Raw genomic sequence first — 12156 nt, forward strand, 5'->3', positions numbered from 1 at the left:
TTAAAGAGAATATAAATTCCATAACTAGGTAGTCCATGAATAAAGAAAGGTTTGGCTGTACCTTTGATAATACTGGCATTTAAGTTTACTAAAGTTACTCTGTAAGGTATTATATATATGCTTGGATTATATAAAGTGCAAAAGGATTTTATTCTGATTATAAATATCTGAGTAATCTGATAATATTGTATTAGATTGATTTGAAAGTTGGAGGAGGAATAAGTTACTATTTTATGAAGCAGATAACCCAGATGATAACATTTATTCATTTAACAAACACCAAGTAAGCACCTGAAATGTGAATTGAGTGCCTGAAGTGAAAATTGGGCAGTGGGATAAATAGATGGGAAATTTCAGTCAAGAAAAATGTTATCGGATAAAAACTAGTGAAAAACAGAGTTAAATTAGACCCTTGATGTGACTCAGTGTACTAGTCAGGGTTCCATATAAGAAACAGAAACCATTCTAGATATTTCAATGAAAAAGGAATTTAATACAAGGAATAAAGAGCTTATAAAATCTTTCAAAGAGCTAGAGGAGTTGGCTTAGGTTAACACTACTGTCTCCAAGATCCAGAAGTCAGGAAGCAGTTGTGCTTATTACCACCACCACTGGCACAACTGCCTCAAACCCGTGAAGCTGGTGACTAGACCCTCAGATGTGGATTGCATTGGCCACCACCAACACCACCAACGTGACTCCGACCTCCTGGCCAGCCTCCACAGCAGCAGGGAGGTGCTCTCTCTCTCTCACCTGCATCTTCCATATCTCCCATGAGACCATCTCGTTGGTGGAACGTGTATCACATGGAGCCCCTTCCTGCTGGAGAGCCTGACAAATGTCTGCATTAGCCTCCCAGAACCTTAAGTACAGGGTCTTTATAGAAGGGGATGAAAATGGATGCTAAATGCACATCCTGCACTTTCGGTCTATTTTGAAGACTCATTGTAGCCTCCAGTAAGTTTTTTAGGAGATGAACAAAAATATCAGGAAACTTTCCCCGAACTATTATACATTCACAGGTAAACCTCACAAGTGGCGAAAGCTTAACTGTCAGAATGTGATACAGATCCCCATGGATTAAAGGACTTTAGACATATAGTCCAAAATTTATCTTAAAATAAAAATTTAACTTCCATATTTAGCACAAAGAGAACTATTACCACCTCAATTGTAATGTCCCTAATGATACTGAATCCAGCTTTACTTGTTTATTGTACTTCAAGATAAGTACTGACTAAAGATGATGATGATAATGATAATTCAATGTTTACTGAGCATTTACCAAGTTTCAGGTGTTTCATAAGCATTATTTATTTAATCTTCAAAACTACCCAATGGGGGCTTCCCTGGTGGCGCAGTGGTTGAGAGTCTGCCTGCCGATGCAGGGGACACGGGTTCGTGCCCCAGTCCGGGAAGATCCCACATGCCACGGAGCGGCTGGGCCCGTGAGCCATGGCCGCTGAGCCTGCGCGTCTGGAGCCTGTGCTCCGCAACGGGAGAGGCCACGACAGTGAGAGGCCCGCGTACCGCAAAAAAAACCCCCCAAAAAACAAAAAAAAACTACCCAATGAAATGCTACTACTATCAGTTCCATTTTACCCATGAGGAAACTGAGAATTAGATTAATTGACTTGACCAATGTAATACAACCCACGAAACTTTACCCTCCCCTGTCTTCTCCACCTTGGCGAATGATACCATCATCCACAAAACTGTTCAAGTCAAAAAATTCCAGCCTTATTCATATTCTTTTTTCTTACCTCCACATCAAACCCACACCAAGCACTAGTGACACTACCACCAAAATGTGTCTAAAATAGTCCCCTCTTTATCACCTCAATTATCACTCTAATCCAAGCCGCCAGTATCTTGTGAATACCACACTAGCCCCCTGACTGTCTGCTCTTGCCTATTTACAATCCATTCTTTGTTCTGCAGTCAGAATGAATTTTTCTGCTTAAAATATTTCAATGGATTTTCACTGCTGCTTTAAAAATGTGCTCCGAGTATTAAATAGAATTTAAAGTACCACTTTGATTACCAGGGAAGTAGTGAGTGATTTAAAAGTTAGAGGATGAAATTTTAGTTTTCTGAATTTTTTGGTTGTTTTGGGTATCATTGCTAGCAGTGTTGGATCCCATGTTGGGTCTGCATAATTCAGAATCCCACATAGGCAAATGTACTGAAAACTTACGAAGTTCAAGAAAGTCGTACAGATAGCTTATTATTCACACCACTCTAAAAGGTTCCCATTTCTGTGTTTTCAATGCCAGATGTGTATCTATACTGAGGGATTGTGATATTGGAGAAAAACAGCTAAACACAAATGTAAAAGCAGGTGCAGGTGGCAACAGAAACAGAGAATACTAAGGGAGATATTACAATTTACTGAAACATATCAAAGGAACACAGGGCATTCACATTTCCTGGTGGGTAACTATAAGAAATAGAATAAATCCGTACTATAGAGAAGCACTGTGGATATCTCAAGGAAAGGAATCTTCTCTCAGTAATGCTCTTATTAACGTGTAAAGATAAGAACTGTGTGGGAAGGTCCCACTCGTTCCTGGAACTAGTTTTCAGTAGTTTGCAATATTAAAATTTATATGTTTGGTGGTGTGGTGGACATAATTCTAAGGTGGCACCGTGATTCCTACCCCCTGGTGTCCACACTTGGTGTTAACCGTTTCCCCCATTGTGTGTAGGTAGGACTTTTGACTTGTGACAGAATATGGGAAAGTAAAGGGTTTCTCAGATATAATTAAGGTCTCAAATCAGTTGAATTTGAGATAATAAAACGACATATCTTGGGTGAGCCTGTCTCTTTCAGGTAAAAGCCCTAAATGAGGGATTGGGCCCCCTTGAGATGAGAGACTCTCGTGGGCTTGATGGAGTAAGATGTTGATGACACCCATGTGGTAAGTTCTCACGTGAGGCCTCTAGGACATGAGGGTGGTCTCCAGCCAGAAAAATAAGGTGCCCTCAGTCATACAGCCACAAGGAAACGCATTATTCTGTTAACAACCTGAAAGCAGATTCTTCCCCATTTGAGCCTCCAGATGAAAATTGAGCCTGGCTGACATCTTGTTTGTAGCCTTGTGAAACCCTGAGCAGAGTACCCAGCTAAGCTATGCCCAGATTCATGACACATCGAAACTTTGAGATCATAAATGTGTTATTTTAAGCTGCCGAGTTTGTGGCAGGTTGTTATATAGCATAGAACACATGTAGCTTCAAAACTAAGAACAAATCTGAGGCTTTGTACTTGGACAATTGATTCCTCTCTGGTTTGTTATATTCTCTCCAGCTTGTTGCCCCTAGTGCAGCTGAAGTGTTCATTTCAAAATGCAAATGTGACATTTTCTTTGCTAAAATCTCATTTATGATTTCCATTGTTTTCTGGAAGAAACAGAATCCTTAATATTGCCCTGCATGATCTATTCTTATCATATTCTGTTTCCCTTTGCCTGCTGTGCTGTGGTCATACTGGCTGTATTTAGGTTCTCAGATGTTGTTTCTTTGTGCCACAGGGCTTTTGCACCTTGCTATTTTCTCTGGTCTTAAACTATTGCTATTCTTTTGTGGTTTAAAAAAAATTTTTTTTCGAAATAATTTTTCTGCCGTATTCCGAAGAATGTTGCTATTTCCCCCGTTTCCATTTCAGAGGCTGAAACATGAGCAGAACCTTCACAGATATTTACTTTTCTGGCTGAAGAACTGGCTTATTCTTTAGGAAAGCATAATGTTTGTTTCTCTATTATCTTTTTCAAGAAGGTGAGGAAGCAGATAGCTCTTATAGTCACAGATGGTTTGTTTTGTTAAATCCTAAAATATCTCGAGACCAAAATCCAATTGCGAAGGTGTATAAACATCTCACTCAAAATAAGCCCTAGAGATCTGCTGTACAACATTGTACCGTATTTTACACTTAAGAATTTAAGAGGGTAGACCTAATGTAAGTGTTCTTATAAAATAAAATAAGATGTATATAAAATAAATAAAATATCTCAGTCACAGTACTATAATATACGGAAATCAGGGTGAAGAGAACATATGGTGATCGTAAGTAAGGTTCTTATGCTCTTCAACAGTGTTAATGACAAGTCATCTGCTGGGATTCCCTGAGTCTGCTGATGCAGAAGATCTGGGAGGTACTGGGCATGACTTGTCTGAGTTACAAAACATCTCATTTTGCAACATTATGACAAATGCCAGTGTCTTGCAAGGATGCTTAAGACTCCTGAGGGTGACTGCAGATGCTCTCAATGAGTGCCAGGCATGAATGCCAAAACAGCCTCAGCTTACACTTCCCCGAACCCCTTGCCTTTCTTTTTCTCGAGTGAAGAAAAGAGAAAGTGCTAGTGGCAAAACCATAGCACTTTTTTTTTTTTTTTTCCCCGGCATGCGGGCCTCTCACTGTTGTGGCCTCTCCCGTTGCGGAGCACAGGCTCCGGACGCGCAGGCTCAGCGGCCATGGCTCACGGGCCCAGCCGCCCCGCGGCATGTGGGATCTTCCCGGACCGGGGCACGAACCCGTGTGCCCTGCATCGGCAGGCGGACTCCCAACCACTGCGCCACCAGGGAAGCCCCAAGGGCAAATTTTGAATGCCAAATAAGTCTCATGCATGCCACCACTCCCCTTACCCTCCTCCATCATTCTTCACGGCAAACATCACTGACTGATTTTGACACTGTTTCCCACTGAACCCAGGTTTCAGACTCCGTCTCAACATATCACAGCAGGCATCCTTCATCCAGTTTTTCTTTTCCCATTAAATGGAAAATGAGACCAGCTTACATATACATAAAATGTAAGTCAGTGTTTTTCAAACAGTATAGATTTCTTTATTGCAGGATTAGTTAGTCTTCAATACTTGGATGTCTAATATGCTCTTCTAAAAGGGACTAAAATACATAGCACTTTCTCATCTCACTTGATCACAGAAACCCTTTTAAATTGAATATGCGCAAGTTCCTTGTAACACAATTTGGGAAATACTGTACTTTACCACTGATGGATATTTCTGCTTGAAGCTTCTCATGTTTATGGGTGATCCAGGTGGTCATTCAACATTTTGTAAACATTGGTTTTGTAAATAATGATGTGGATTTGAATCATAAGCTATAAGGCTGTGCCTAAGAGCCAGTCAGATAACAAGTCAGCCTAGTGTATCACACTGTATTCACATTTCAGAGAGGATTATTTTTTGCCAACTGTCTTCACTGAGAATTTACTTGGAACCAAAAATATACTAAGCACCTATGTCTCATTTAAGCCGAGTGACCGTGTATCTCAGCTTATGCTGGAGGTATGCCTGCCTTTTTTTTTTTTTTATCACAATCATTAGCAGTACTGCATTTTACCATCAAAAGTGTCTTAATAGTGTCCTAGTATTAATTAAATAATATTTTTACTTTTAATTCTCAAACCACCTATGCTGATGTTGGTATTGATAACCCCACTTTACTAATGATTAAATAGGGCTCAGGGAAACTGGAAAACTGGCCTAGTTTACATAGCTAGGATATAGGTGAGTCAATATTCAAACTACGTTGGTCTTTCCTCAAAGTTCATGCTGTTGAATGCAATACTGCACTTCTCATGTAAGCACATGATGTCATTTAATACCTGTAAAATTATGTAAGAATCTGCATTTTGAAGATGAGAATATTGAGGAAATCATATACTGTAATTTATGAATTTGAGGCCTATTTTATTTATTTATTTATTATTGGTTTTGGCCGAGCCTCACAGCTTGCAGGATCTCCGGGATCTCCCCGACCAGGGATCAAACGTGCCCCGTTCAGTGGAAGCACGGAGTCCTAACCACTGGACGGCCAGGGAAGTCCCAGGTCTATTGTATTTAGAATCTTGTTTTTGCTGTCTTTTGTGTGGCAGTCCCTGCCTTTAAAAGTCAGCTCCACAAAATAAGGAAGGCCAACAAGTATGGTTGGCAGGTACAGTTACAGAAAGTACTGCAAGGGGGGCCTCATACCAGCCCTGTGCTAATTAGCTGGGAGTGACTAGATCAGGCTCATGAGCAGACCTCTTTCCTAAATATTTACCCATTTAGAAAAGCAATATGCAGTAAAATTCAGGTAAATCCAAGTTATTAAAATCAGACCCCCTGAGTATTAGAAGAAGGAACTCAGATGAGCAAGTGCTTAGAGCATGAATAGGATATAATAATGACTTAAGTTACAAGGTCATTTTCATTAGAACAATACTGAGAACAGTCTCATTTTCTAAAAATTGGAGTCTCCACAGGTAGCATAATCTAATGTTTGATTTACAAAAATGTATGAGTCATCTATTCTTTTGAGTACTTAATGGTCCATTTAAGTTACGCCATATGCACTTCAAAATATAAACACTGATTTATGCTATCACACGGGTTTCCACTTCCAGATAATTCCATATAAAGTTAACTGTTTTTATTTTAATAACATTCTTTTAAGTGTTAATCCCATTTTACTTTATAGTGTAGATCAGAGTTTCCCAACCTCGAAGTGTTGACATTTTGGACAGGACATTTCTTTGTCTTGTAGTTTATTGGATGTTCATTAGCATCCCTTGTCTCTACACACTAGATGCCAAGAGCACCTTCTCTGAAGTCATGACAGTAAAAAGTGCCTCCAGATATGGCCAGATGCCCTAGTTGAGAACCACTGGCCTAGATGCTGCTGCTTCTTTATCCTAGAAAACTAAGTAGAAAAGAAGGCAATTAATTTTAAACATAAAATTCTTTTGATAACATTTAATACCAGTCCAAATTTCTCTAGAAGTCAGAGTCAAGTAAATTTAAGAGGAAAGGGCTGGTTCTTGTGTACATTAAGAGTAATGGATTGGGAACAAATCCAAATTGAGGAAGGGATGATAGGAAAGATAAGGTATTTTATTACCTACTGGTTGCTCAGGCTTCCAGAATCAGCACAAAATCTTCGGAAGATTTCCCATGCAGGTGTTTCCTTTCTGGCAGTGACTAGGGCTCTTAGACAAATGCCCCAAATCTCCAAGGAAAGCTCACATCTTCCTAGTCTACTAGTCTAGATCCTGACATATGATCTCTTCCATCACTAAAAACAAACTTCTGGAGCGTGGCTCAAATTTGATAGACAGTATTCTGTATGTTAAGAATAAAGTCCAGAGATTAAAAAATATTGCTTCCTTCTGGATATTCTTATCTGGGATCATTCCTAAATTTGGATTACCCTTCCTCCACCTCTGCATTTCTCTACTTTTCATCTCTTCCTTCAATGCAACAGGCATGATGTGAACTTCTCTGATCCCCCAACTCCAAACTTCTCTGTCTTCTATGATCTGGACAAGCCTAATAAGTCAAGGAGGGGAGGGACCATGGTTCAGGAGTCATAGGGAGGACCTCAGTTATTTTTGGTTTCTTTTCCTCTCTTTCATTGTGATGACAAAGTAATAAGATTTCAAGGACCAGAGTATCTAGGGAAAGAGACTATTAAAGGGGCTTTTTGCCATGGTTTTATTCTAAACTAGCCCAGTTCAGAAGGATAGAACGTAGAGGTGCTGACTTTAGACTTCTTTCCATGTTAAAAAACTGAATAACATTCTTGCTTTATCTCCCACTTCCACCCTGAATTGCGTCTCAGGTAAGAAATGATCTAATTGCTTTGTAATTAGAAAAGCTGACATTTTACCTGTTACTGGATTTCACGTTTTTAATAAGAATAAAATTGACAGTGGAATTGTAGGCACCAGTCACAGGCCTATATGGAAATTCTTACTTTAGAGATAATAGACACATTTGAATTTTATAGATGAAGAAAATTATAGAAAAGCAGTTGGTTTTCCTATTGCTTTTCATGACTCTTTGGGTGGGACAATCCATAGAAATGGGGGCTCAGGATGTGGAAGGGCATTCCATTTCTTGAAAGCTCAGATGTGAAACTATGGACCAAATTTCCAAATGTCATAATCAAGAGGCACCTTCCATTAAGGGATTGATCAAACTACTATGTTATTTTTAAAACTTGAGCTTAAGAGTGTTAATGGTCATGAGAAACTTATGGGCAGTGTTTTGCAGAATCACTTAAAATATATATCCCTATAAATCACTGTTTAGAAGCTAGAAAAAAATCATTTGTGTGTTTACTTTATGGGCCCTACACAGTGAAATTAAAAAAATATCTGGTAGACTTCTCTCTGTAAACTGGTAAGCAGAAGAATTTAGTGGTTAATTCTCATACATTTATTTTGAAAAGTCAGACATAGCTTTAAACATTTATTTAATTTGCAGTGGGTAGAAATCATAGAATGATAAAACCACATTCTATTCTACGCTTATAAATTGCTTCTAAGAAATGGGATGATGAAATTATAAACCTTTTAATAGAGAATATAGGTTGTGGAAATGTATATTAATTTGAGACACAGAAAGTTAAAAAAATAATGTTCTCAAGGTTATATGCAAACAGGCTCTAAAAAATGGAAGGTTGCTGCAAACATGATGTGACAATAATAATGAGAGCTCTGAATGTGAGAAATTCAGAAAATAGACCACCCACTGGAAAAGCAAATATGTACAAAACAAATTTGTATTTTTTATGCTTATTCTAAGTGTAGCGGGGAGTAAACAATTAAGGTTAGCCCATTAAACAGGCCCAGTAGCTTTGCTACAGAGCATTTAACTTCTCTGCTCTTGTTTTTCTTCCATTTTAAAAATGGGAAATAGCTGCTTCAGTGGCAAAGTGCATTGTAAAACTCAAGAATTTTCAAAGAATTCAATTGCTCTGCAGCATTTAATTTTCATGTTGATACACTCATCTGAAGCAGGTATAATGCCAATAACTTGTGGCAATAACAAGTTCTGAAATTCAAAAGCTTGCTTCTGCTTCCATAGTATAGATTTGTCCTGAAGACAGCAGGTAATCCAATGCAAGCCTGCTTCACCCAGAAGGTGTCTGCAGATTTTTGAGTTTTATTATAATAACCTGAAAATAAGATCACAGGAAATGTATTAGTGACAAAGGGATCATCATCTGAAATTGATTACCTAGCATAAAACCACCCCTATAATAAATCTTTCTAAAGAACAATCACCTTTACCTTGAAAAATACACATGTTGATCCTTTCAGGAGAAGATAATGAAATATTTAAAGTATTCTGTGTGCTAGACAAATGATTCCTTCACGTTCCTAATAAGCCTGCTTTAGGTTTTCTAAAAAATACAGCTGGTATTTTACCTTGTTTAGTGATCTTTCCTGCAACAGAAACCAAATTCCTTTTCAACTTGGAGTCGAGCAGGAAGCTAAGGAAAAAAAAAAAATAGAGTTAGCGTTTCTTCATTTTAAGGCTGAACAAAGAAACATGATAAAGTCATAGTTGCCTTTCACAGTCACAGAAAAACAGCTTTGTAGAGGCAACTGGAAAGACAGTCCTCCATCCTTAAAGGAAAGAGTCATTGTAAAGCTCAACTACATCAAAGTCCTTCAGTTCAAATTATATTTTCTTTTTGAGGGAGAATAGCCTAAGCGTTGGGAATTTGTATTCTTTTCCTCTTATCCAAAATCTCGCTCAAGATCGTCCTCCAGATCTTGTAGAATAATCTTTGTTTAACAAAGATATTTTCATAAACTCCTGGGCTAGGTGGTACCTCACAATTCTGCTACAGTCAAATGAGTCTCATGAGTCTGTGTGCTGTAGACCCATTAGGTCGATATGTGCTGTAGACCCATTAGGTCTATAGCTCATTGGTGGGCCACAGAATGATCCAGAAACGCAAATACTTCAAGCAGTTCTTAAGGGTGGATGACTTTTATAATTACGTATGATTTATTTGAAGCATAAGAGAGCTTAAGGAGTTATTAAAATTTGGTAAACTAAAACGGGTTTGTTATGGGCCCTAATTCTGGATTTTAGCAAGAAATCCAGCTGCCAGATGACCCTGGGTAACAGTGCAAATGTCCTACATCACATACGTAGATAGTTGGAATAGCATGATTTTTTATGAAGAAAAATTTGTGGACAGGACATCAGTGGTGTTGTCTTGAACTGGTCTTGGTTCTCCATTGCTATTGTCTTTCCTTAGTGTTATTTCTGGCTTCTTGTTAGCAATTTACTTTTGGTTAACTTTACAATGTGAAGTAATGCGTATTTATATAACAATATTTTGGCATTACATTTTTTCTTAACACTAGACTTTAAGGATTGTATAAATCGTGGTTCAAATAGGCTCATCATGTTCCTTTTGCTAAAGAAGATGTGTTTATAACTCCTCTAAGATTTATTTGGTCTGTTGAATTCATCCACACTTGGGCCTCGGTGCCTTTTTCCTTTGAGTTCTTTCTTTGCTTTTTTCAGAACAGTTAATTTCTTTAAATTATTGCTCATGGATTTTGCACACAAATGCTTATGTGACCTATTTAGTTCACATTTGTTGGAATGTCTCAAAGCATAGTCAGCATAGAATGCTTTCATATTCCTTCTCAACAAAGAATTCTTTTTTGCATTTTATAAAAAATGAAGAAATATACAACCCACCTTATTGCCAGAGGGTATGTCATATGACACATTTTCATTGTGGGCATTTTCATTACCTAGAAATACAAACTCTGTTACTATCTCTTCACTTGTTCACACATTTAATAATTCCTTTATTTAGCACTTAAAAATATATATGCAAAGAATAGGATATGGGTAAAGAGAAAAAATATTAAAGAGATCCAAAAGGGCATATTTACATAGCACCCTTGACAAGTATGTATTAATTTCTCCTACACATAGGGATTGACTAGAATAGGATACTCAAGGAGTTGCTTCAGCTCAGAAACAATCCAACATCTTAGAATAACAAGCTCCACTTGATTATGCCTTTTTCTTCCTTTTCTCTTCCCCATTTACCAGAATCAGGCAATTGCAAAGCACACTTTTTTTTTTTTTAAAATAAAAGTTTGTTTCTACTGCTCCACCTTGGCCCATGCTACTTCCTGCTTTTCTCACAGGTTTCTCACTTTCCATCCCAGCCACGTGCCTCTCCATTCCTGCAGTCAGCCCTGTGCTTCAAGGCTGCAGGCAGTGCTTGGAGCTCATGGGACAGCCCCCAGCTGGCCTGCAGCTCCCCTCTATCCTCCCTACCTTCTGTACCCATCCTCCCCCATCACACAGAAGGGAACCCCTCCAGCTCTTGCGTGCCATTCCAATTTCATTTGTCCTATCAACATCTCCCACTTATCAAGCAGTTAGCTCCATTTGCACAAATCATCATCTGTTTTTATAGTAATCTCCACGATAGAATTCTTTTTTTTTTAACATCTTTATTGGAGTATAATTGCTTTACAGTGGTGTGTTAGTTTCTGCTGTATAATAAGTGAATCAGCTATACATGTACATATATCCCCATATCCCCTCCCTCTTGCGTCTCCCTCCCTCCCTCCCTATACGACTCCTCTAGGTGGACACAAATCACTGAGCTGATAGAATTCTTATCTGCATTTTACAAATGAGGGAACTGGGGCTTAAAGAGTTTAAGCCAAAGGCCACAGCTAGTAAGTTGTGAAGAGCCAGGTCAGAGTTCAAAGCAGGTGCTTCTTTTACTATATCACAACGCCTCTAGCATTGCTATGCTAGAATCATCTCACATTTATCTTGGATGTCAAGTGGTTTTGCTTACAAATATAAAATCTCTGTGAGTTTTTACAGTGACCAGCTTAATCACATTAGGTTTACATTAATATAAAAGTTGGTTTACTGTGAGCTTTGTTTTAGTCCTAAATCCTTCCATAAACACCAAACACTTACCATTGGGATGGTGCACAATGGTGAGCTTATCTACAAGACAAAAAAAAGCACATTCTACTGAGTTTTGCTCAATATTTATCTTAAGGTTGCTTCTTCTTATTGTTTGACTACTTTTGTCCTTGAAGTGACTATGTATTTTCACAACGTGATTTAAAAAATACTAACCTCCAGCCACTAAGTGTGAAACTATGTCTTCTTAAATTTTTGTCTTTTTTCCTTCTGACACTTGTCCCACATTATTATGATTTTAGTATATTTGACATTTAATAACAGCTTCCTACTCTGCTTTTTTTGTTGTTGTTGATGAATTATTTTTTAAAAAAAACGGATCTTTATTGGAGTATAATTGCTTCACAATACTGTGTTAGTTTCTGTTGTACAA

At 38.2% G+C, this 12156-nt stretch overlaps 1 protein-coding gene and 1 long non-coding RNA gene across 5 annotated transcripts in view; one reads left to right on the forward strand and one right to left on the reverse strand.

Moving 5' to 3' along the window:
- The window catches only part of LOC137223997 (uncharacterized), a 160142-nt gene that overhangs the window by 111503 nt on the left and 36483 nt on the right, over positions 1–12156 (forward strand). The window lies entirely within an intron of this gene.
- BANK1 (B cell scaffold protein with ankyrin repeats 1) overlaps positions 4768–12156 on the reverse strand; it is a 317778-nt gene continuing 310389 nt past the window's right edge. For 2 of the 4 annotated variants that reach the window (XM_067736857.1, XM_067736855.1), the window contains exons 14-17: positions 11775–11804; positions 10518–10573; positions 9221–9285; positions 4768–8967 (exon numbers count right to left, since the gene is read on the reverse strand). In XM_067736857.1, coding sequence (XP_067592958.1) covers positions 9226–9285; positions 10518–10573; positions 11775–11804 — 146 coding nt within the window. In that variant the 3' untranslated portion in view covers positions 4768–8967; positions 9221–9225. The remainder of the gene's footprint in view (positions 8968–9220; positions 9286–10517; positions 10574–11774; positions 11805–12156) is intronic. The other 2 variants (XM_067736858.1, XM_067736856.1) reach the window with 1 other exon arrangement.

This window comes from Pseudorca crassidens, chromosome 4 (genome assembly GCF_039906515.1).
Source record: "Pseudorca crassidens isolate mPseCra1 chromosome 4, mPseCra1.hap1, whole genome shotgun sequence".
In the NCBI taxonomy this organism is placed as follows: domain Eukaryota; kingdom Metazoa; phylum Chordata; class Mammalia; order Artiodactyla; family Delphinidae; genus Pseudorca; species Pseudorca crassidens.